We start from the raw sequence: 25,851 nt of genomic DNA on the forward strand, positions 1-25,851 counted from the left end.
GGCACTACACAAATGCAGCTTCTCCCTTTTGCTGGACAAAATGTTAAGTTTCCTTGCAGCTTTAATAAACACCGTAGCTGGGTGTTAGATCGACTACCGAGAGAGAGACAGCTCCCCTCCTCTGGTTACAACACATGACTCACACTGCAGCAAAGCCGTGTTGCAACATGCTGATGTGAAACAGTACATGCTGTATTGCAATCTTGTCTAGTTTCACAGTAGACTCTCCAGTTCCTGACTTTTGATCCACGCACGAATTCAGTGTGGAGCGTTGAAATAAGTTGTGAAATCTATGTTGGTGTTTTGTTCCAAAGCCCAAGTGAGAGGGAGAAGAGGGTGTGACAGTCGGGAAGCCTAACAGTGGTCCATGAACCTGCCAGAACTTAAAGCCTAGTCTTTCTTACAATGGTACAAACCAGGAGGAGGAGCAAGTGGCTCGACACCTCTAGCCAGCCCTGCCATTTCGCCCTGGTCCGAGTTCTGGGCAACACCCGCCTCACATCCTCATTCCAGCTCAGCAGCAGCCCTGGCCTCCTGAACGGTCAGACAGATCCATAGCAGGGCGGCAGGACACTGCTCACTCGGAAGCCCAGATGAGGCCTTTCATCAGGCAACGTCAGGCGGGTATACTAACAACATTTCAGAGACACTTGGACAGGCACGTGCATGGGAAAGGTTTGGAGAGATGAGGGCCACATGCAGGTAAATGGAACTGGGTTAGACATCGGGCAAAAAGTCTTTCAAATAGGTAACAGGCACCATGATGTTATTTAGAGTCATTAGAGCACAGACACAGTCCCTTTATCATGGCTTGGTCCTATTTGCCCACCAAAGGGCTTGTAGTGTTATACGACTCGATAACTCCAGAACACCATGGCACCAGCTACCTATCTGAAAGTCGTTTTGTCAGAATCAGATCTGATTCTGAACATCATAGCACCGGCTACCTACCCGAACGACTTTTTGTCACATTTCTAATTCTGTACATTACTTTCCGATCTCTTTGTCTCCTCATCCCCCTGCACTTCTTCCACTTCCTCCTTCTCTACAACCCACTGAGATCTCTGTGTGCATCTCCCTTTGATTTCAAGCACTCTCCTATCGTCCTCAGCTGCCAAGGCCCCAAAGTCTAGAATCTTCACCCAAAATCTCAATGCCTTTCCTCTTTAGTGTGTTGCCACATCTCCCCTCCTCGGCTCTGCATCTCTCTACGTGCTGAGCGTCAGGATGGCCTTAATAACTCTCCATATGACATTTTCCTTTGCTAAAGGTGCTGCATAAAAGCGAGCTGTTGCTAAGGAACATCAATTCCAGGTGACGTCTCTCCTCGTTATTTGCTGGGTGTTCAGGTACAATCACAATTACACTGTCACCCATGCGTCGTGACACAATGGAAAAGATCCTAGCTGGTTCTCCCTTCCTCAGGCATGAAGATGATGTTTCCTTAATTAAATATGCAATATCCTTCCTATGATCTTCAAAAGATTAATTAAAAAAAGATAATTAGTAATCGATCCTGGGGGAGGAACATCTCTGGACCCTTGCACCCAGTGAAAGCATCACAAAAATTTATCATCAGCCATGGAAGGGAGGGAAGGAGGGGGGGCATGAGAATTAGGAACAGAGCTGGGGGAGTGGAATAACAATGGGTGTGAGAAAAAGAGAAGGAGGGAGGGTAGGGGGTTCAAGAGGGGAGGGCGGGAAGTTGGAAGAGAGACAGCAAGGGAGGAGGAGGGGGCAAGAGAAGGAACAGGACATGGAAATGAGTGAATAGGAGGGGAGGGCTAAAGACAGGGAATAAGGGGAAATGGGAAAGGGCGAGGGAGGAAGGGTTATGAGGTTGAAAGGTGAAGAGTAGCAGAGGCAGGAGGAGATGAAGGTGAGAGAGGGCAGAAAGAGCAGGAGGTGGAGATGACTGGGGAACAGAAAAGACAGAAGGGAGAGGGGGTGGTGGAAGGGTGAGAAATGCTCCAAGGAGAGTCAGAAATGTTAGTGGGGGGGTTTAGGAAGGGAAGGGTGAGGGAAGTAAATAAATTTGGGAGAGGAGGAAGGAGAGGGATGGCAAGGATGGAAAAGTGGTTGGGAGGGGGAGTTTGGAGAAGCTTTAGGGGAGAGATGGAATTGGAGGGAGAATGTAGTGGGGGAGAGCAAGCAGGGATGAAAGAGAGGTATGTTATGAAAAGGGGATGGATGGAGGGAAAGGGAAAGATGTCAGGGGAGGGGAGAGGAGGGGTGCAGGAAAGCATACGGTAAGGATGGAGGCGTGTTGGCATAAGGGGGGCCAGAGATGAGAGGACATGGACGGATAGAGATGGGGAAAGGATGGCGGAGGAAGGGAAGGAGAGAGGGGTTGGAGAGCAGAAAGATGAGGTGGGGAGGAGGGGAGCGGAGCCGGAGTGGGGGAAGGGAGGGAGAGCAGCAGGCAGAGCTGAAGCGGAGGTTGGCGTGTTGCCGCTGGCTACAGGGGGTGTGGGCTAAGGTTCGCCTTCGCACAGTAGTACGGAGCGGATCAGCTCCCTGCCGACACTTAAACTCGTCAATCAGGATTAATGGACTGCTGTATAAAAACTCACTACGCCTTTGCGAACACACACAAACGCTTCCAGCTCTTATTTATGTGTATTTTTTCTCTCGGGCTAACTGGCTTGGAACGATTAACCTCTGCGTGATCCCGGACAACAGCAAAGAAGGAACAAAAAATAAAATATGTGTGAGAGAGAAAACACTATGGGTTTTAAAGATAGGAGAAATTGATTGAACAGGAGGCGCTCACCCGGTGAAATTGACACGCCCGGACATTTTTTAAAAGTAATTTTTTATGAAACTTTTTTTGGTGGGGAGGGAGGTGAAACTTTGTTGTACGACAGAGGAACGGGTGCAGTTCCATTTTGTGTTGTTGTTTAGGATGAGAATGGAGTGGAGGAACGTGGCTTCGCTGTTGCTGTTCCCGGTACAGATGGCTTTCCTTTTGCTGCGCGCCGCTGTGTCGCTGCTTCTCCCGACTAGACCGAGGGAGCTGAGCCGGGACACGGTGCTCATCACAGGCGGAGGCAGAGGCATCGGCCGGCACCTGGCTCTGGAGTTCGCCAAGCAAGGGGCCAGGAAGGTGAGTGTCTGGGTTGGATAGTGCTTTATTGTTGCAAGACCGCGTTTGAGGATGCAATAACCAATTTGCTTTGCATTTTATTTCAATTCCACTCACGGATAGGTGCACCCTTTCAGAAACGCTCTGCAGAATTTGCATAGTCCCTGAGCAGAGAGAGAGAGAAATGCACTGTACAGGAAGAACAGGACTGCAAAGCGCCCTCCTGTCCGCACTAGTGTTTACAGTGTGTGTCAAAGGCAAAGCACCGACCTGCAAACAGAGCCGCGAGTTTCTAGATTGTGCCTGAACGTTGGTGTGCTGCGTTTAACCTTCAGTCCCCGGGCGTTTGGAATTTGCTGGGACAGGTTACTGATGCCAGCCCTGTGTGGAGATCCCTGCGCTCCCATTTCATGCCTCCAGAATGTGTATTTGTTCTTGCACTGTGTGCGAATTACTGTCAGCTTTTTTTTGGGGGGGGGGAGACCAAACGTTGCTATGACACCTTCCTTCCCCCTTCGATCCAGGTTGGGTTTTAAACTGGCCGCAGTTAATTCACCGGACACATTTGCCTGGTCCTGTGTAATTATTCAAACAAGTCCCGCCCTGTTGACCCATCCAGGAACAAGCTGCGAAAAAAAATAGAGCTGGTGGGGGGGGACTGGCATGGCTCGCCCAGGATCTCTGTGCAAGAGCAGGGAGCATTCCGGGCCGAGGGACTGGGGCAGGAGACGGACTCTTTCCCCACCCCACACCCCCAGTTACGCCGGCCGCGGCCAGCCCCACTGAAGGGACGGTGCGAGTGCAGATGGGGTCGGTGTAGTCGGTGTGCGGGAGAGTGGAAGGGATACGAGCCCTTCAGGGCTTGATCTGAGGCATTTCCTCTGGGAACAGCCCCTGGGGCAGCTCTCCTCACTTGGCTTATGGTTCATCTGTATTTACCTTGTTCCACAGACCTTTGCCAAACAGCTTTACCCGTTCCTGTTCTGATGTTTTCTTTTAATCCTGCAGCTGTTTGGCGATATTTCTACCAACCTATTTACCTTAAAATCAGCGCTGGGCTATTTTAGATTTAAAGCCCCCTTGTGCCGTCCGACTGCTAGTACATTGTTCCATTGCTCGCTTTACATAATCAACATACCCCATTGTGACAGATAACCGTGATTTTAATACGAAAATGTTGATTCAGTGTGAGGAAAGTGGAGGAGGACGCTGATGCCTAAATTATGCTTTAAAGTAATTGTTATTATAAAGCCACCCTCTTGACGGTCAGCTTGGGTGAATATTTTTGGCTGGAGGTCTGTTCCAAGCCTTGCATTTTTCTTTGCGTGGACATCGTACATTCCTTATTTCTTTGGAACACTGGAGGCCACTTGAGCCTATGAATCACACAGCAGTCCCATTCCCACCCCGACTCAATTTCTCCTGTAAATTGCACACCCCACGTCCCCAATCAACCCACACCGCTTTGTCATGAGACGGAAGCACATGGGAGAAGCCCTGGTGGTCACAGAGCGAACATGTCATCTCCGCTCAGACAGGACCAGAGGTCGGGATTGAACTTGTGTCACAACTGTTCTGTCCAGTACCAATCATTGGGTCCTCTCGAGTCAAAGATCAATGTTATTCCCAAAGTATTGGCTTAATTTCAGTTTTCATCTTAATATTGAATTCAATTTTAAAGTCAATTTCATGAGATAGGTCAGAAGCAATTGCATACTGGCATCTGAGCAAAATGTCCATCATGTGAATGTCAAGCTTTAAATTAAAGTCTTTGTTTTATTTGGGTTGCAAATTATATCCCTGCAGTTGCGTAAAGCTGTTTAAAGGAACCTCTCAAAGTGACATTTAATCATCAGTCCTGTTGAAGGGTTTCGGCCCGAAACGTCGACTGTGCTCCTTTTCCATGGATGCTGCCTGGCCTGCTGAGTTCCTCCAGCATTTTGTGTGCGTTAGCTGGAATTGCCACCTTCTCCTCCAGGCACCTCCGCCCAGTGGTGTAACCACTGGGCTAAAAGCCAGTTCGGACCAGTTCGCAGGTGGATTGTGGTGACGAGTAATTTGGCCTTGAATCCTCTGGCATGGCTCCTGTGTACTTGGCCCAGGAAGGGGTGTGTGAGTGTTGGGAAAGGGTCTGGAGTCTGATCTTCTCTGATGCCTACTTAATACTGTTCAGGGAGCTGGACAGTCAGCATCTGTGGAACTTGAATCTAAGTGTGAGGCATTTTCAGTGGGAGTGGACAGGACAGCGGAAAGGCATTGGGACTGTACTGCTGCTTCTTTGGAATGATAGGAGCAGTCCTGCAGTTCATTCCCTTCTTTCTGCTGTTGAAAGGGTGAAGGTAGTCCCCAGTAAGGAAAGCACCTCTGACTGCCAACCCACCCCTACTCTGGGTGGCTTGAGACCTTTGTTGCCCCGGGGTGTGCTCTGTGGTTCGCAGCTGCACTGTGTGACCAGATTGACGCGTCCACAAGCCTTTCCTGGCATTGTGCCCTGCCCCGTTGCAGCTTGTAAGTTACCTTGCATCATCAGAACGCGTTTAACAGAGTTTGAAATGGAGTTGATTTACTGCAACTAATTGGATTCCAACATTGATGGAATTTTTTTCTAAACTTTATTTACCTTGTATGTGAGCTGTTGGGTTTGTGACAGGAAGGATGAGTCTACATCACTGGTAAATTAATGGTTAATGCAATGACTTTGCACACTGCAGATCCACCCACTCATTTGTGAGCAGAAAGATTCTAATTCACAACTGAGCGGCTCATGTCAAATCAGCGGACCCTGTCTGCCAGCTATCCCAGGTTCCACCTCCTTGTGTCAAAATAGCTGAGCACAGGAGGACGGTCCTGAGTTCCTGTTCAGACAAGTGTGAATGCCTTCATTCAGTTACTGAGTCATAGCTAAACAGATGCATTTTAAACTGTGGGAGTTTGATGATGTCTTGTTAATCCCTGTGAACAGAGGCTGTAGGATAATGAGGCTTTCGTCTTGTTTGACGACTCATCTAATGCCCATTACACCGTTGGCATTTAGGGCAGCAACAAAAGCCCTCCATCTCTGGTGGTGTTCATCGTGTCGATAGCTTCCTGTCAGTTTTCACTACTGTCAGACATGGGTGGGTCGCGGGAATACCATCACACTCAGATGTAAAAGGATTCCTCATTGCTGTTTCCGTAACAGTTTTGTTTGACCAGTCAGGGCTGTTAGCCCTGCGCTGAACCCCCGAACCTGGAGCACTGGGTGGACCACTCTTAGTCTGACCTCTACCCTTTGACCTATTTGGCGTGGGTGATCCTACCAAGAGCCAAAGGATAAAGCCCTGACTGCAGCCGGAATAGCGCTCCAGGTTGTTGAGGCACGGAAGCCTCCAAGGTTGTGGTCCTCTTGGAGGTTCGTGATGACTAGAGTTGGGTAGTTTATGTGGAAGTGACCTGTGTTTGACTATTTACGCCAGTACTACATTGTTTTGGGATTGAATGAGGCAGCATGGAATTGGCTGCTACATCCGAGTCTGGGGCCACTGTCAAATGCCCATTTGGACTCATCCCCACATTCCCAACAAACGTCCCCCTCCACCCCCCCGCCCCCGATTCCACCACCCACCTACACACGAGGCGCAGCTTAAAGGCCAATTAACCAACCAACCCAGAGACGCAAGAGAAATTCTGCAGATGCTGGAAGTCTTGAGCAACACACAGAAGGCTGGAGCAACTCAGCAGGCCAGGCGGCATCTATGGAGGGGGATAAGCGGTCAACGTTTTGGGCCTGGAAAGGAAAGGGGCAGAGGTCAGAATCAGAAGGTGATGGCGGAGGAGTAGTACATACTGGCAGGAGATAGTCTATCACCTCCTAGCGTCTCACATTATCCCTTCTCCCCCACCCACCTACTTCCCCCTCACCTGACCATTTTTACACAGGACTGTGGGCCTGACTGGCGAGGCCCGGAGGCACTGCCCTGGGAACCCTGCAGCCCAATTCAGTGCTGTTGCAGTTCCAGTATTTCGATCCAGCGACAGGGAAGGAACAGCTTGTGTACTTTCAAGTTGGAATGATGTTTCCTTGGCAGGGAACTGCCTCACTTCTCGATAAATTCTCCTTTTAATAAGTGTAAACAGATACTACTTTGCCTGCAGTTTTCTGAAGCGAGTTCTGCACCAGCTTTGCACCCACAACCTGTCCCCTGTCCTGACTCCTTGGACCCCTCTGTGTGGTCTTTAATCGTGCTGACCCAAGTCAGCAAAGCTTGGAATTATCACTCATGTATTTTAGCTGTGAGCCTATGGTGTCAAAAAAGCAGCCATTTGACCATTAGAACATCACAGCTGTGTATGATCTTGACCTAGACCCCTGTCTCCTTAGGAGCATATCACTCCCTCTGCTCCCTTCTTTATCCTTTCACATATCATTCAGCCTTGTTCTCTCTCTGTCTCTCTGCCTGTGTCTGTGTGTGTGTGTGTGTGTGTGTGTCTCTCTCTCTCTGTCTCTGTGTGTCTCTCTGCCTCTGTGTGTGTGTGTCTCTCTCTGTCTCTGTGTCTCTCTTCCTGTGTCTGTGTGTGTGTGTGTCTCTCTCTCTCTGCCTGTGTCTGTGTGTGTGTCTCTCTGTCTGTCTTTCTCTCTACCTGTGTGTGTGTGTGTGTGTGTGTGTGTGTCTCTCTCTCTCTCTCTCTCTCTCTCTGTCTCTCTCTCTGACTTTCTCTCTGCCTGTGTCTGTCTGCGTCTCTCTCTCTCTGTCTTTCTCTCTCTGCCTGTGTGTCTCTCTCTGTCTCTCTCTTATCTCACACACACACACACACACACACACACACACACACACACACACACACTTATATTTTTATATATATAGGCCTTTGAGCTCCTCAGGGAGGAGGTGCAGGAACACCTTGCACTTTAGTTCTAGTCATGGGTTCACCGGCAGGTCAGCTCTGTAGTGCTGATGTCATTAATCTTGTTTACCAGGGGAGAGGAAATGCATGTCCGGTGGGTGGGGGCAGGGTCGGCAGCCTGTTGGGTGTGGCAAGTGGAGGTGGGGTGCTGAGAAGTTCACAGCCCAGAGCCAATTACATGCCATTCAAGTAGGTCACAGTCACTGGGCAAAGATCCCGTCCGTCCTGCCTTAGGTTTTTATGGAAAGTTATGAGAGATGCAAGGCATTCTGTAAATAAACTTGAACTGAAAGAGGCCAACTTAGCAACTTGTACAGTTTATTGTGATTGTCAGATCTCACGTTTGTAACCTTGGGTTAGCGAGCCAGGGGTTTGGTGAGGCTGCAGATATTTGAAAGTGTGGCTATAATGTTTGGGTTACTGTACTAGGAATCGGGGCCTGGACCAACAATTCTGAGGGCTGAATTAAAATTCCATCATGGCAGCTTGGAATTTAAATTGTAGAATTAAAGCATGGTTTAGGAACGATGATTGTAGAATTCCTGGATTCTCTATCTTGTTTACGGGTGCCCTTTCAGCAGAGGGAAGGAAGTCTGGACACGGAATCTGGAACAACAAATAACCTGCCAGCTGAACTCAGCAGGTCGAGCAGCATTCATGGGAGGGGAGGAGCTGTCGACGGTTCAGGCCCTGATGCAGGTGCCTCAACCTGACACATTGGCAACTCCTTCCCTCCCAGATGTTGCTGGATCTTCTGAAGTTCCTCCAGCACATCATTCATTGCGGAAGGGAAGGATTCTGCCTCCCTTATATCATCGGGATTGTACGTAACTCCAGTCCACTCCTGAGTACCTTCTAAGAAAAGCTGATGAGGTAAGTACTCCAAGGGTGGCTGTAAAGATTGTCCTTAGCCAGCAGTGCTGGTATCCTAAAAATAAAAATAACTTTCTGAAGCAAAAATTGCTTGGGATGCTTGGGTGATGTAGTATCAATGGAGGAAAATAGATGGTCGACATTTTGGATCTTGACTGTCCACTTCCTCCACAGATGCTGCCTGACCTGCTGAGTTCCTCCAGCATTTTGTTTTTGCTCCAGGTTCGAGCATCTGCAGTTTGTCTCAAGTAAAAATAAAGCACTTGTGTCAAGATGAGATGAGCTTTTTGTTGAATTAACTTTACACTTCTATGACATTTGCCTGCTCCCATTGAATGCCGCCATCTTTTCTCTTTTTGAGGTACCTGCTCTCTCTTCCAGCCCAACCTGCTCCACCTCCTGGGATCAGGAAACCTGCCAGTATGTCACTGGACTGGCTGATCAATGACAAACAGGAGGTCCTGCAAGGTTATTCAACCTTGCTGGACCTCACTACTGGTCCTTATTCTACGTGGGCCTGGTTTTACACAGGGACTTGGGCTGCTGGTTTGCAGGGTATCGGAGCTCAGAGCTGTGGGACAGAAGATCTGCTTCTCATGATGTTTAGACTGGCTTGTCAGCCTCTTGCCTGCTTGCTTTCCTCATGATCTTGATGGATCGATCTATTTCAGGGGTTGTCAATCAGGTCCACGGACCCCTTGCTTAATGGTATTAGTCCATGGCATAAAAAGGGTTGGGAACCCCAGCTGTAGTACATATAAAGTGTGCGGGGAACAGCATCAGTTATTGGTGAATCTTAAGCAAAGGAATGCCTGCTTTTTCAGAGGGTTACTGTCTGGATATATCAGATATTCAGAGCTGGCCTTTGCTATACAACCAACACACACAAAATGCTGGAGGAACACAGCAGGCCAGGCCACATCTATGGAAAAGAGTACAGTCGACATTTTGGGGTGAGACCCTTCAGCAGTACTCATCCCTGTTGAAATATCCAATTCCTGCTAACGGTCCAAAATCCCACCCTGTCCAGTGCTGACGTTTTCCACACTGTATTCATAAGGGGAGAGAAAGGGGGGAGGGAAGAGTTTAAAAGAATGCAATCTAACTGGGCAGTATGTTGGACGTGACCTCAAGCTGAACTTGGCACATTGGTTCTTATCTTGGTTATGGTGCGATCTGACACCGCCCCTCAGCACACACAACAGGCTCAGTCGCTGACTGTGGTTATTGTGAGATTGTCACTGCCCCTCAGCACACACAACAGGCTCAGTCGCCAACTGTGGTTATTGTGAGACTGTCACCGCCCCTCAGCACACACAACCAGCTCAGTCACTGACTGTGGTTGTGGTGAGACTGTCACCGCCCCTCAGCACACACAACCGGCTCAGTCGGCGACTGTGGTTGTGGTGAAATCTGTCACCGCCCCTCAGCACACACAACCGGCTCAGTCGGCGACTGTGGTTGTGGTGAAATCTGTCACCGCCCCTCAGCACACACAACTGGCTGTCACCGACTGTGGTTATGGTGAGACTGTCACCGCCCCTCAGCACACACGACCTGCTCAGTCACTGACTGTGGTTATAGTGAAATCTGTCACCGCCCCTCAGCACACACAACAGGCTCAGTCGCCGACTGTGGTTATTGTGAGACTGTCACTGCCCCTCAGCACACACAACCGGCTCAGTCACTGACTGTGGTTATGGTGCGATCTGTCACCGCCTCTCAGCACACACAACAGGCTCAGTCACCGACTGTGGTTATGATGAGACTGTCACCGCCCCTTAGCACACACAACCGGCTCACTTACCGACTGTGGTTATGGTGAATCTGTCACCGCCCCTCAGCACACACAACCGGCTCAGTCGGCGACTGTGGTTGTGGTGAAATCTGTCACCGCCCCTCAGCACACACAACCGTCTCAGTTACCGACTGTGGTTGTGGTGAGACTGTCACCGCCCCTCAGCACACACAACCGTCTCAGTTACCGACTGTGGTTGTGGTGAGACTGTCACTGCCCCTCAGTACACACAACCGACTCAGTCACTGACTGTGGTTATGGTGCGATCTGTCACCGCCTCTCAGCACACACAACAGGCTCAGTCACCGACTGTGGTTATGATGAGACTGTCACCGCCCCTTAGCACACACAACCGGCTCACTTACCGACTGTGGTTATGGTGAATCTGTCACCGCCCCTCAGCACACACAACCGGCTCAGTCGGCGACTGTGGTTGTGGTGAAATCTGTCACCGCCCCTCAGCACACACAACTGGCTGTCACCAACTGTGGTTATGGTGAGACTGTCACCGCCCCTCAGCACACACAACCGTCTCAGTTACCGACTGTGGTTGTGGTGAGACTGTCACCGCCCCTCAGCACACACAACCTGCACAGTCACTGACTGTGGTTATAGTGAAATCTGTCACCGCCCCTCAGCACACACAACCGCCTCAGTTACCGACTGTGGTTATGGTGAATCTGTCACCGCCCCTCAGCACACACAACCGGCTGTCACCGACTGTGGTTATTGTGAGACTGTCACCGCCCCTCAGCACACACAACCGGCTCACTTACCGACTGTGGTTATGGTGAATCTGTCACCGCCCCTCAGCACACACAACCGGCTCAGTCGGCGACTGTGGTTGTGGTGAAATCTGTCACCGCCCCTCAGCACACACAACTGGCTGTCACCGACTGTGGTTATGGTGAGACTGTCACCGCCCCTCAGCACACACAACCGTCTCAGTTACCGACTGTGGTTGTGGTGAGACTGTCACCGCCCCTCAGCACACACAACCAGCTCAGTCACTGACTGTGGTTATAGTGAAATCTGTCACCGCCCCTCAGCACACACAACCGGCTCAGTTACCGACTGTGGTTATGGTGAATCTGTCACCGCCCCTCAGCACACACAACCGGCTCAGTTACCGACTGTGGTTATGGTGAATCTGTCACCGCCCCTCAGCACACACAACCGGCTGTCACCGACTGTAGTTATTGTGAGACTGTCACCACCCCTCAGCACACACAACCAGCTCAGTCACCGACTGTGGTTATGGTGCGATCTGTCACCGCCTCTCAGCACACACAACAGGCTCAGTCACCGGCTATGGTTATGGTGAGACTGTCACCGTCCCTCAACACACACAACCGGCTCAGTTACCGACTGTGGTTATGGTGAATCTGTCACTGCCCCTCAGCACACACAACCGGCTCAGTCACCGACTGTGGTTATGGTGAGACTGTCACCGCCCCTCAGCACACACAACCAGCTCAGTCACTGACTGTGGTTATAGTGAAATCTGTCACCGCTCCTCAGCACACACAACAGGCTCAGTCGCCGACTGTGGTTATTGTGAGACTGTCACCGCCCCTCAGCACACACAACTGGCTCCGTCACCGACTGTGGTTATGGTGCGATCTGTCACCGCCCCTCAGCACACACAACTGGCTCAGTCACCGACTGTGGTTGTGGTGAGACTGTCACCACCCCTCAGCACACACAACCAGCTCAGTCACCGACTGTGGTTATGGTGAAACTGTCACCGCCCCTCAGCACACACAACAGGCTCAGTCACCGACTGTGGTTGTGGTGAAACTGTCACCACCCCTCAGCACACACAACCAGCTCAGTCACTGACTGTGGTTGTGGTGAGACCTGTCACCGCCCCTCAGCACACACAACCGGCTCAGTCACCGACTGTGGTTGTGGTGAGACTTTCACCACCTCTCAGCACACACAACCGGCTCAGTCACCGACTGTGGTTGTGGTGAGACTTTCACCGCCCCTCAGCACACACAACCGGCTCAGTCACCGACTGTGGTTGTGGTGAGACTGTCACCGCCCCTCAGCACACACAACCGGCTGTCACCGACTGTGATTGTGGTGAGACCTGTCACCGTCCTCAGCACACATAACCGGCTCAGTCACCGACTGTGATTGTGGTGAGACTGTCACCGCCCCTCAGCACACACAACTGGCTGTCACCGATTGTGGTTATTCTGAGACTGTCACCGCCCCTCAGCACACACAACTGGCTCAGTCACCGACTGTGGTTGTGGTGAGACTGTCACCGCCCCTCAGCACACACAACCGGCTGTCACCGACTGTGATTGTCGTGAGACCTGTCACCGTCCTCGGCACACATAAACGGCTCAGTCACCGACTGTGATTGTGGTGAGACCTGTCACCGCCCCTCAGCACACACAACTTGCTCAGTCACTGACTGTGGTTGTGGTGAGACCTGTCACCGCCCCTCAGCACACACAACTTGCTCAGTCACTGACTGTGGTTGTGGTGAGACCTGTCACCGCCCCTCGGCCAGTCACTGACTGGATCACAGGCAGACCATGCTTGAGGCTTGGCAACAAAGTGCCCATACCCTGTTTTATTACCTCACGTTCTCTGATTGTTACTCCACAGAGGCTGCCTGAGCCCGGTGTTTCCAGCAATCTCAGTTTAATTTCAGATCTCCAGCAGCACTTAGTTGCTCTATAGCGTGTTTTTTTTCTGCAGTATTCCCTTGCATCACAGTGCTTTGTGCATTCTAATTCAGTGCAGTGTCGGGGCTGGCTTGCGACAATTTGGTTTGTAAAACAATAGGGTGACAGAGTCCAGAGATAAGTGCAGAGTGGTGCCTGTGCATCACAAAATAGGCCATTGTGTACCCTGCAGACCTGGAAGCCCCCTCGTACCACTTGGTCACACTAAACCCCTCCCTTTTCTGTGACTGGCAGTAGGGGTCTGGTCTGGGAACCACTGCAGATTAGGCCTTTCTCCAGGAAGGTTTTGAGAGCTGGGTAGTTTTTAAAGTACGAAGACAGAAGTGCTTTGTACTCTGTCCTGCCAGGGACTGCTGGAATGTTTGCAGACATTGCCAGGGACGCTGTGCTCTGCAAGTTCTAAACCTTGCCTGTTATTTGCCATAAATAGACACGAAAGGCAAAAAGAACCAGCGGTGTTCAAATGAGCTCACCCGCACGGTGCTGCATCTTCGTTCTGATCAGCCCTGCTAGAAGGGGCAGTCCTGGATCTCACTGAAGCTTGCATGCCTCGCCGGAGGGTTGCCTTGTCAACAGTCATCAAAGAAAGGAGACTGAAAGCACAGCCTTGGTGCACGGCTGTGAATAAGAGGGGCCCTTGTTTGGCATCAGGCCAACGACCCCTGAACCCGACACACTTCCAATTCAGAACTCGCTGACCATAAAATTGCCGAGGGTAGCTTCTCACTGAAGTGGAACATCCCGCAGGGGCCAGGCAGCCGATGGTCGCTGTGAGCTTTCTGCCCCCTCCCATGACTGCCTGACTTTCCAGGTGGTGGCCAAAAGGCAGGCGAGAGCAGAAGGCCCCAGGTTTCTCAGCCAAGTGGACGTGTTTGCTGGAGAAACTCAGCAGGGCAGGCAGCATCTATGGTGGGAAATGGACAGTTGACATTCTGGGCCAAAACCCTGGACGTTCTTTCCATTAGGACTGGAGAGGAAGGAAGAAAAACCCATATAAGGTGGTGGGGGAAGGGGTAAGAAGTACAAATTGTCCTGTATTAGATGAGACCTGATGAGAGGGAAACTAGGTGGAGGGGAAGGGGGAATGATGTGAGAAGCTGTGGAAAAAACCAATCTGTGGAACCTTAAAGTCCTCTCCGATGCCTATTATGCCGCTGGCGTTTAGGGTAGGGTTGCCAACTGTCCCATATTTGCCGGGACATCCCGTATATTGGGCTAAATTGGTTTGTCCCATACGAGACCGCCCTCGTCCCGTATTTCCCCCGCTAAGGTAGAGCGTTCCTATGAAACCGTTCGTGCCGAAATGGTGTGAAGCGAAGAAGCAATTACCATTAATTTATATGGAAAAAATTTTTAAGCGTTCCCAGACCCAAAAGATAACCTACCAAATCATACCAATAACACATAAAACCTAAAATAACAGTAACGTATAGTAAAAGCAGGAATGATATGATAAATACACAGCCGATATAAAGTAAAAATAATGTATGTACAGTATAGTCGGAAAGATTAAGCCAAAACCAATCTGTGGAAAAAAATCGGCACATACGCGCATGCGCGCGTCACGCATGCACACACCGGTGCCCGCGCAAGGCTTCATGGTCATGCTAGTCTTTTTCGGGGTAAACACAAGTGTCCCATATTTGGCTGCTCCTTTTGTCCCTCATTTGGGAGTGAGAAAGTTGGCAACCTTAAAGTTTAGGGCAGCAATGAAGGTCCTCCATCTCTGGCGGTGTTCAGGGCTCCCTTCATCATATCAGTAGCTTGCTCTCTGTTTTCGCTACTGTCAGTCATACAAGTCCTGGGAGAAGGCTCAGGAATACTGTCGCACTCAGCTGTAGAAGGATTCTTCAGTGCTGTTTCTACAACAGTTTTGTTTTACCAGTCAGGGTTGTTAGCCCTGAGTTGAACCCCTGAACCTGGAGGACTGATGGGCCACTCCTAGTCTGGCCTCTACCCTCCGACCTGTATGGCATGGGTGACCCTACCAAGAGCCAAAGCATAAAGCCTTGACTCCATGCAACGTAGCTCTCTGGGTCATGAGGCACGCAAGCCCTCCAAACCAAGGCAAGGCTGTTGTCCTCTTGGCGGGAGGTGATGGGAGGAAGTAGTAGAGGCTGAAGAAGGAGGAGTCTAACAGTGATAAAGGGAAGGAGATGGGCCTCACAATGGTGCTCCATTCCTACAATTGGCCATGAGTCAAAGAACATTTGCTGCAGGAATTTGTGTGTGGCTCTAGATTTCCATCACCTGCAGAATCGTCTGTGTTCTGACATGCTTGCACGGCGGGGAGCAATGCTACACTTTGGTTTGGATAGCTTTGCTATGAATGCCATTGGACTTGCCATTGATGGGAAAGGTTTAGGTGAACATTCATGGATGGGAAAGGCTCGGAGCAGGGGTTCCCAACCTTTTTTTTAATGCCAGGGAACAATACCATTAAGCAAGGACCTCTGGACCCCAAGATGGGAGCTCATAGCTTAGTGGGATATGAGCTGAATGCAGGCCAATGGGACCAACTCAGGAACGAAGCTTTGTTGGAAATGACAAGTTGGGCCAAAAGGGCCTGTTTCTGTGCTACATAAATGTGTCCGCAGCAACCTGATTAGCTGCCTGACTGAGGGTAGTCTTTCAGGCTCATCTGGCCTGCTGTGGTGGCAGATGACAAGAGTGTTCTCGTCCCTAAGGTAGCTAGAGTTCTAAACTTGCTCTCTGACCCCAGACGTGGTGTCTTATAGTAAATATGTACCATGGAGAGCATTCTGACGGGCTGCATCACTGTCTGGTATGGGGGTAGGGGTGGGGGCTACTGCACAGGATCGTAAGAAGCTACAGAAGGTTGTAAAACTGATCAGCTCCATCTTGGGTACTAGCCCCTGTAGTATCCACAACCTCTTCAAGGAGCAGAAAGCAGCGTCTAAGATTAAGGAACCACCACCGCCCAGGACATGCCCTCTTCCCATTGTTTCAGGAACAGAATTTTTCCCTCTGCTATCCAATTTCTGTATTCGCACTACTGTTTTTAATTTAACTGATTAATATACATACGTATAACTACTGTAATTCATTTATTTTTTCTCTATATATTTATCATGTATTGCATTGTACTGCGGCTGCCCAGTTATCAAATTTCCCTATGTATGCTGGAGATATTAAACCTGATTCTGATATTTAAGATTAATTTTTAGTATGCTTTTGGGATTCTTGAACAGCAGCTAGTACTTTGTGTAGCCCTTTTAAAGGTACTGCTTCTTGACGAATTCCCTAGTGTTGTGAATATATTTGAGGACATTTTGATAAATGTATTTAAATACAGCAAAATTAGGACCCTTGAGGGAAGTATCAGAATCAGGTTTAATATCATTGACGTGTGCTGTGGAATTTGTTGTTGTATGGCAACAGGACAAAGCAATACATAATAATCTGTAAATTACAGAAAGTAGATGTACAAAGTTAAAAAAAAGGTACAAAAAGAGCAAAAAAAAAGTGTTCATGGGTTCAATGTCCAATCAGAAATCTGAAGGCAGAAACAGAATCTCAGATTATTTAGAAAGGCATTGGGTGGTGAAGGGGTTAACTGACTGTGGTTATGAACTATGACTCACTAGTTATCTGTGGATTGACAAAACATAAGTTGTCTCTGAGTTTGAGCCTTATGAGACTTCAAACTACGATCTGTTCAGTGACCACCCCCCTCTCTTTCTTCCCCCACCCCCATCCTCTGTCTCTTATTATAGTCCCTTTACAAGTCTGAGCACTGTGAAGACTTAGGGCTCTCTTTTGGTTGGATGGCAGCTGCTCTGAAAGGTAGACTAGAGGGATTCAGTTTAATAGGTGTGAGAGTGAGTGAGAGTAGCCTCAGGAGTGAAGCTGAGCTCTAATTTGAGGAAGGAATGGGGTAGAACTAAGTTAATGGCAGTAATGAATTAGAGCACTCCTCTGTTTTCGTGAATGCCTGTAAAGAAAAAGAATTTCAGGATGTATGTTGTATACCTTTCTCTGACATTAAATGCACCTATTGAATGGTTAATTATTGTCACATGTACTGAGGTATTGTGGGCAAGTGGCCAAGCGGTTAAGGCATTGGACTAGCGACCTGAAGGTCGTGAGTTCGAGCCCCAGCCGAGGCAACATGTGTTGTGTCCTTGAGCAAGGCACTTAATCACACATTGCTGTGCGACGACACCGGTGCCAAGCTGTATGGGTCCTAATGCCCTTCCCTTGGACAACATTGGTGTTGTGGAGAGGGGAGAATTGCAGCATGGGCAACTGCTGGTCTTCCTTACAACCTTGCCCAGACCTGCGCCCTGGAGACTGAAGACTTTCCAGGCGCAGATCCATGGTCTCACAAGACTAACGGATGCCTTTACTTTGAGGTATAGTGAAAAATGTCTTGCACCTGGTTCACAGGTTTTTTTTCATAATTTATTTTTTATTGAATTTACACAGTGTGTTGAGGGTAAAGCATGTTAAAACAAAAATGGAATGTATAATAAAATATAAAAGCTACAGAGAAAGTGCAGTTAAGGTAAGCAATGAAATGGAAGATCTTAGCAAGGTAGATTGTGAGGTAAAGAGTCAGTCTTACCATACTAAGGAACCATTCAATAGTTGTATAACAATGGGGTATGAGCTGCCCTTGAGCATGGTGGGATGTGCTTTCAAGCTTCTGTATCTGCTGCCCGATCGGAGAATGACCGGGTTAGGTGGGGTCTTTGGTTATGCTGTCTGCTTTACTGAGGCATTGAGAAGTGTAGACAGAGTCTGTAGAGTGGAGGCTGTTTGCTATGATGTGCTGGTTATTTGTAAGAAGGTTATTAGTGAAGCTTGGTTATTAGAAAAGAGGAAATGATGATGTTGAACACCGAGCTGTAATTGATAACCAGCAGCCTGGCAAATGTTTTGCTCCAAAGCAGAGTGGAAAGACAAGTGAGATTGAGTCAACTGTAGGGCTGTTTAGAAAGGCTTTGGGTAGTGAAGGGGTTAACTGGCTGAGGTTATGAATCCAGAACCCACTAGATATCTGTGGATTGACAGAACATAAGTTGTCTCCTCGTTTGAGCCTTGTGGAGCTTCAAACCACAATCTGTTTGGTGACCCCTCATTTTTCCTTCCTCCCCCCCTCCCAAATTTGTCTGCCCCTTTTTATAGTCCCTTCACAAGTCTGAGCACTACGATGACTTAAGGCTCTCTTTTGCTTGGGCCCTTGCTCTGGCAGGAGTTAATTCTAACCATAACCAATCTCTCAAAGCACTTAATTACAGCAGAAGTGTGTGCTACCAGTCAATAGTCATTGAGGCAGCTCACTCTGCTCCTGGGCACCAGATTGATTGCTGTCATTTTCAAGCAGTTGGGAACATCAGATCGTAGCAGAGAGAGGCTGAAAATGAAAATGAAAACACGCCAGCCAGTTGCTCACCACAATTTTTTAGTACTGGGAGGAAAATTGTTCTCAACTCTCTCCTACCCTCTTGATTTGCAATGAATGATACCAGGTGATAAGGTGCCATTATAAATGAGGTCCTTTTCAAAACAACTTATGAAGGGTATGGGGGTGGGGGCGAAGAATACTGAGTGTGGGATCTTATTGTGCAGAAACTTTACGTACACTTCTAAAAGGAACTTCATGGAGGTGAATGCTGATCTCTGATGCTTGAAGGGGAAGGTAACCCAGAACTTTCCTTGTGACCTTAACCATGTGTTTTCCCATTAATGGCAGGTCATAGAAGCCCACCCAAGGTGTTTTGGACGTTCCAAGGATGTGAGGGGTCATGTGTCAATGCAAGGAGTGGGACGCACTTTACTAACACTGTTTTATGCCCCTCTCTTTGTAGATCATCGTGTGGGGTCGGACAGAGAAGTGTCTGAAAGAGGCTTGTGAGGAAATTCGCAGCTTGGGAGTAGAGTGCCATTACTTTGTGTGTGATGTGGGCAACAGGGAAGAGGTTTACCAACAAGCTAAAGCTGTACGGGAGAAGGTGGGTCCCACTGGAAACCTTCAGTCTGCACTGGCTGCAAGTAAATCTGGGCTAATAAAGTTGCTGTTCTAATAGGAGACGTCAAACAGAGGTCCAGTCCATTTGACCAGGAGGATGTTTAAAGTTTATAGTGTAATAGAATTTTCCTGGACCCCTTTAAGAAAGAATTGTCTTGCCTAGAGTGTGACTGTTTTTCCCTTCTTGGCCCTCCAAGGAACAGGGAGCTTCATTTCCACAGTGGGACAGGGCCCCGGGGAAAGTTTCACATTCACAGCAACTTGGCTTCAGAAAACTGGTGGACCTCTGACCAAGTCTGCTCTGGAGGGAGGATATGGAAGATGTTGAAGTGCTGATCATTCATCCCATAGCTGTTTGTGGAATGCTGCTTAACACAAAGTGACTGCTGTTTATTTTCCCCCTTCCCACAAGTCTTCCAAGTAACTTTAAGACGTGCATCGTGGAACGCTGGTTTTGATGCAGACTTTTTTTTTAATATATGCAGGGCACCCATTTGAGATTAGTTCTTCTGAGTGTGAGCCCTTTGTCTTGAATGGAACTTGTCTTTAAGCTGGAGTCGGGGTTGGAACAATGCCCATGACCAATCACTTTGCTTGCCTGCAGGTGGGTGACGTTACGATCCTGGTGAATAACGCTGCAGTTGTTCATGGGAAGACTCTAATAGACAGTGATGATGATGCTCTCCTGAAGTCCCAGCATATCAACACACTTGGCCAGTTCTGGGTCAGTATAAAGTCTCTTGGCATATCCTAAATAACTAGTATACAGCCGGCTTCTTGGCCTTTCTGTTCACGTGTCATTACAGTGCCGTTTGCACATCCTAGTAGCATATACCAGTGTGCATTATGCAGGATCCCACAAGTGTTGCATTAAAGATCCCACAGCATATTGATAGAAAATTACTTCTTTTTCTGCAGCTTCCTGGCCAACATTTTTCGATCAACCTTGCCAAGCCCAGATTAGCCACCCATTCATCTTCGGGGGCTGTATGTGTTAACTTCTCGCCATGCTTGGCAACAAAATGGTCACCGCACTTCAAAATAATTTGCTTGGGTGAGAAGTTGGACAATCTGTTGAAGTGCGATAGTAACGTTTCCTCACCTCATTTTAAAATTCACCCTCTCCTTTCGGAATCCTGCTGTCTGGTTGGTTTCCAGATTATAAAGCTGATGCAGGGAATATCCAGCAGAGAGGCTTGAAAACTGCTTCACTTGCTCACTCCTTGTTCGAACCAGAACTGTTTTACTTTGATAGCATGTTCAATATTTTGAATTGTTGAAATTATATTCTCTTGTGTAAGAAAGGTACCTATCTTTGGATTGGTTTGAGCCCAGGGCGAGGGGAGGGTTATCACGTGGACAACACTTCATTCTGAGTTGCGTTGACTACTTTAAACCCAACAGCAGTTGACTCACTACTCTCAATTCAGAACCTGCAATGATGTGGTGAAGTTTGATGCTTCACCCATGACTTAACCAAAAGAAGTCTGGTAATTCCCTTTTCTAATTCCTTGTATCCCTCTCATTTAGACAACGAAAGCCTTCCTGCCTCGGATGCTGGAACTGCAACATGGACACATCGTCTGCATGAACTCTGTGCTGGCGCTGTCTGCCATCCCCGGAGCCATCGACTACTGCACCTCCAAATCCTCCTCCTTCGCCTTCATGGAGAGCCTGACACTGGGGCTTCTGGACTGTCCAGGTGTCAATGCCACCACCGTCCTCCCTTTCCACACCAGCACGGAGATGTTTCACGGCATGAAGACCAGGTCAGTCCCAGGGATGATTTGTCTCGCCACTTTCGGTACGGTGGCTGATTGATTTGACTTGTATTAAATGAAGGAATCATCCTTGCCTTGCTGGTCCACAGCCAGTTTTCCTTCACGAACAGGGGGCTGCACTAGGCACACGGGATCTCTGGGTGAGACTGGATGCTGTACGCAGGGAAGAAGGAATTGTGTAAGAGTAACGTTGATGTAGTTACGTAAGACAGAGAATGAGAGGTGACCTCATTGGAACCTATCGAATGGTGAAAGGCCTTGACAGAGTGGATGTGGAGAGGATGTTTCCAATGGTGGTAGAGTCTAAGACCAAGGACACACCCTCAGAATAGAGGGGCATCCTTTTAGAATGGAGATGAAGAGTAATTTCTTTAGCCAGAGAGTAGTGTATCTGTAGAATTCATTGCCGCAGGCAGCTGTGGAGGCCAAGTCTTTATGTATATTTAAGGCAGAAGTTGACAGGTTCTTGATTGGTCAGGACATGAAAAGGTACAGGGAGAAGGCAGGAGGCTGGGGCTGAGAGGAAAATCGGATCAGCAATGATGAAATGGCGGAACAGACTCAATGGGCCAAATGGCCTAATTTTGCTCCTATCTCTTATGGCCTGGAGGGCAAGTTCAAGGATAGTGCCAATTAAAAGTGAACACCTCAGGAGGGAGAGGGAAGCACCCAGTAACATTTCTACAAGTTTAAAGAGACTGCTGTGAGTTTAAAATAATTACCAATCTTATTAGCCAGTCTTTTGTAACTTGTCCAGCAGTCTTGCGTGTTACCGTCACCATGTGCTTAATGTTGAAGAGTCTTATCGAAGCCACTCATTTTCAAAGGACTGTTTGGCTTACTTAGGTGATTAATGACCCTTGTGGTACAAATGGGCTACGATGGCAGCTACTACCTCTGATTGCTGAAGCATCGTGTAATGTGGATTTCAATTAGTGTTGACCCAGCCAGTGCTCAGGAGTCTGCCATTATCGTCAACCTTTTGCACTTAACGATGATCAGTCTTCACCCTGTCTCACTCTGGGATATCGAGTCTGTTTACAGCAGTCTTGACCATTTGCCTGCAATTGCTGGATTGGACCTGGGAGATCAGGGTGAGAGTGACACATTCCTTGGGTTTAACGCAGCTGTCCCTCTCTTCAGTGGGGAGATGTTAAATATAAAGTGACAGGGTGTACTTAGTGCATCAACTTGGAGGATGCGTTCTGTGTCCATTCTTCCCTGAAGCTGGTCCATCCTCATAGTTAGGCTAGTGACTGGAGCCTTTGGTTTCTTCTGTCCCAGTACAGACTTTTGAAAGACACAAAATGCCGGAGGAACTCGGCAAGTCAGGCAGCATCTATAGAAAAGAGCCAACAGTCAATATTTCAGGCCAAGACCCTCCATCGGGACTTGTCTACTCTTTTCCATAGATGCTGCCTGACCTGCTGAGTTCCTCCGGCATTTTGTGTGTGTTGCTCTGAATTCCCAGCACCCGTGCTTGTGACAGACTTTTTTGAAACTTTATTCGTAATTCCTACTGCAAACAATCTTTGCTGAATCCCGACGTGAGTTTGGAAGCGGGTTCACCTCAGCCTTGGTTTGACCTGTACACTGAATGTCGATTTGCTTTGGGGTTTTGTGACAGGTTTCCAAAGCTCTTCCCGCCCCTGAAACCTGACACGGTGGCTCGCCGGACAGTGGAAGCAGTGCGGACTAACCAGGCTCTCCTCTTGCTGCCCTGGACCATGCACTTACTCGTCATCATGAAGAGGTGAGATTGGTACAGGGTCTTGTCCCAGTTATATTGTAGGCAGTATTGCAGACAGAGTTTCTCATCAAAACTAGCAGCTGGACCCACTGAGAAGGTGGAAGAACAGGGCATCTTCTCACTGGGAAAGGGAACATTTAGTTTCATCAAGGAATGTGCTTCTGTGATAAGAAATAATTAAAGAAAAATGCGGACGTGAGATAGGAAGCAGATAGATGAGTTTGACAGGCCTCCCTTATCTGGTTGTGTTTGAGAAAGAAAGTAACGTTATCTAGGGCTTCAGACCAAGGAATGACAGTGTCTTTACATAGTTTAATACCACCCACCAAGATGCAGCCAAGGCTCTTCCATTACCGGGTGCCCCTGAAGGTCACAAGTGAAATGAGTGTGATGATATTTTCTGTCAATCGTCATGGCGTCACTTCAGACCAAAGTAGACAAGAGCCACTAGAATTTTTAAAAAAATCTGTATCTGGGGAATTGGCAAAGCTTTAATGGGGGTGGGGGGATGTCATCACTTATAACCATATGTTTAACTTTTTACAAATTGCTCAGTGGGTGAGAGCATTGAATTTGAAATGAGCTGCATGTCACGGGCAGGGTTCAGTCCAGACTCTGAGATAGGCAAGGTATTGAAGCCGCCTTCAGTGAAGATTACGGCTGTGTGTAAACTGCACTTGAGCGTGAGGAACTAGATGCGGCTTGGTTCTGTTCACTTTCACCACTCCAATGCACAAAGCACAAGGCTTACTGATGAGGTAAAATATCTGAAAAACAAGTAACAGTTTCCTCATGACTTGGAGGAGGGTAGGGGAGGGAGTTTCTATCTGTAGTATGGGTTTTATCTAAATGCAGCCAATACCCCATTCTCCCTTTTCCACATCTTCGATGGCGTGAACTTATTTTATTCTGGGGTTTGACACTAGGAGAGCATTTCTTCATGCCTATCAGTTGACCATTTATCCCTTGCATTAATCAACTGACTTATAACCATAAAATTACCAAGGAGTATAACTCTAGTTTGTTTAATCTCTGAACTTGTATAAACCCTTGGAAGCCAGTGCTGAGCCAGGCTCCATCTAGTCTGGAGGCTTTACAAATCATACAGAGATACTGAGCATTAGGAAGTTTTTGTTTCCTACTTGACGATGCAAAGCTCCTTGGGACATTGTCATGGGAGGTGACACTTCACAATGCTTTTAAAATAGAGCAGCTGTTTTGGGAACTATCACTGAATTCAAAATTGAATCTTTCTGACCTTTTTTTTCCTCCCTGGTTGCAGTATACTCCCACATACAGCCTTGGAAGAGATTTATAGGTTTACCGGAAGCTATGTGTGCATGGACAGCTTCAAAGGGCGAACATAAGAGGCCCAACATGTGCTCCCGGCTCACTCTCCAATCTCCCAAGCAAGCTGGAAAATGAACTTTCAGAATGTCTGTGGCAGGCGACTCTGACATTTTCCTGTCAAGTCTTGCAGAACGTTAAGCATTGGATCCTCACCAGGACAATACAGCCCTGAGCTCCCTCTCGGGGAAGTGAACTGTGTAATCCAACAAGACATTAACGGATGGACAAAAAAAAAACTTGGTGACTTGTTTCATGTGAGAGCTTAAGTGTCTTCATTCTAAGTATAATTTGGGACATCCGAAACCCTTCACCAGCAAACCTGTGTGGCTTCTACATATGCTCTTTTGCGTTGATGGTATTCTGCGGGCAGCCTGTTTCACAGGATGTGATTTTTCACATTGTGCCAATGACTTTGCATGCAGTTCCACTTGATGTTATTCAGTTTAATAACAGGAAATCCAGTGAAAATTCATCTCCTTTTTCCTTTTTAAAATCATGCTGTAAATTTTAATATTTAAACTCTTTTTCATTTGCCACCTGGGCTAAAAATTCTTCCTTGAGTTTAGTGAAAGAATAAAATGTAAAAGAATGACCTGGCTTTGGAATATTAAAATACTAATTGACTCTGCACTAGGAACGACAGAAGCCTTGTGGTCCTTCCTGAGGCGCCATGTGAGATTCCATGAATGTGTGTTGTTTCGTGCTTTAAGTATGATTTATAATCTCAGTTTTAAAGTTAGCATAGATGCTGTTCCATATATCTTCTGTCCTCTGCATGACAGCCTGCTTTTTCAAATTACTTTCTGAACTCCCCAAACAGAGAAAATTGAGTCTCTCTCTCTGTCTGCTGTTTATCCTGCACTTTAATCAAATGACCCATAACCTTGGTTAAGCTCCTGGAATCCTGATATGATGCGGATAAGACTACAATACATTTCCTCCAGGGCTGAAATGACCTTCCAAGGCCAATATCTGAAATTAGTAACCTGGATATTGAAGTTTACACATTGTAGCTGTAATTGACCCCTTTGTGAATGAGAAGCACTGTGCAAGTTGATCATTTCAAACGCTATGGACTTATTTTCAGATGTATGCAAGAGGGAGCTGGTAGGTGCTGCAGACTGAGCTGCTAATACTGTACTCCCGTTTCAAAGATCCACATTCGGTGTCAGGAATGCAGCTGTTTGCAAAGAGAAAGTAGTTAAAGGGTGGGGGCACCAAAATCTGACTTTGGCTCCAGAAAGGACAATTAACACATACAGAAATAATCTGAAGTGGCACCATTAATCTGAATTAAATAAAATTACCCAAATACTTCTAGACACGTGCAAATAATATTGGAGTTACAAAGTACCACTTAGGTATTCTCGACCCAAGTTTAAGATTCAGGAGGGTGGGACTTTCCCTTGTTATGTTTGTTCAGAGGGAACAGACTCCCATGAGAGTGAGGATTGGTTTCTGTATGGTGTTAAATTCCTTCCAGTGTTGAACTAACACTGAAAGACACAGAGTACGGGTGCTAAAGATTGCTGTTCAGTTCCTGCGCATACCAGCCCTCTCCAAGCTTTATGTATTTCCTTACGATGTTGTATGGTAATCTGTAGTAAGGTTTTGATATTGTCCTTGCATT

General features: G+C 47.9%; 1 protein-coding gene across 3 annotated transcripts; it reads left to right on the top strand.

Moving 5' to 3' along the window:
- The first annotated feature begins 379 nt into the window (after nt 1-379).
- On the top strand, nt 380-24,858 carry dhrs3b (dehydrogenase/reductase (SDR family) member 3b). Of its 3 annotated transcripts, none has more exons than XM_072245365.1 (7): nt 380-702; nt 2,905-3,106; nt 19,180-19,323; nt 19,945-20,064; nt 20,871-21,109; nt 22,749-22,874; nt 24,154-24,858. In XM_072245365.1, exons 1-7 carry the CDS (start codon nt 686-688, stop codon nt 24,236-24,238), a joined length of 933 nt encoding a protein of 310 aa, XP_072101466.1. In that variant the 5' UTR covers nt 380-685; the 3' UTR covers nt 24,239-24,858. The 3 variants fall into 3 exon arrangements, with proteins under 3 accessions (XP_072101466.1, XP_072101467.1, XP_072101465.1); XM_072245366.1 differs by lacking the exon at nt 380-702 and adding an exon at nt 2,451-2,808; XM_072245364.1 differs by lacking the exon at nt 380-702 and having other exon boundaries at nt 2,451-3,106.
- The last annotated feature ends 993 nt before the right edge of the window (nt 24,859-25,851 follow it).

This window comes from Mobula birostris, chromosome 27 (genome assembly GCF_030028105.1).
Source record: "Mobula birostris isolate sMobBir1 chromosome 27, sMobBir1.hap1, whole genome shotgun sequence".
Taxonomy (NCBI): domain Eukaryota; kingdom Metazoa; phylum Chordata; class Chondrichthyes; order Myliobatiformes; family Myliobatidae; genus Mobula; species Mobula birostris.

Coding starts and splice junctions, on each gene's coding strand:
- dhrs3b (XM_072245364.1), top strand. CDS start 2,819: ATGAAACTTTTTTTGGTGGGGAGGGAGGTGAAACTTTGTTGTACGACA. Junction 3,107..19,179: donor CCAAGCAAGGGGCCAGGAAG/GTGAGTGTCTGG, acceptor CTCTCTTTGTAG/ATCATCGTGTGGGGTCGGAC. Junction 19,324..19,944: donor CTAAAGCTGTACGGGAGAAG/GTGGGTCCCACT, acceptor GCTTGCCTGCAG/GTGGGTGACGTTACGATCCT.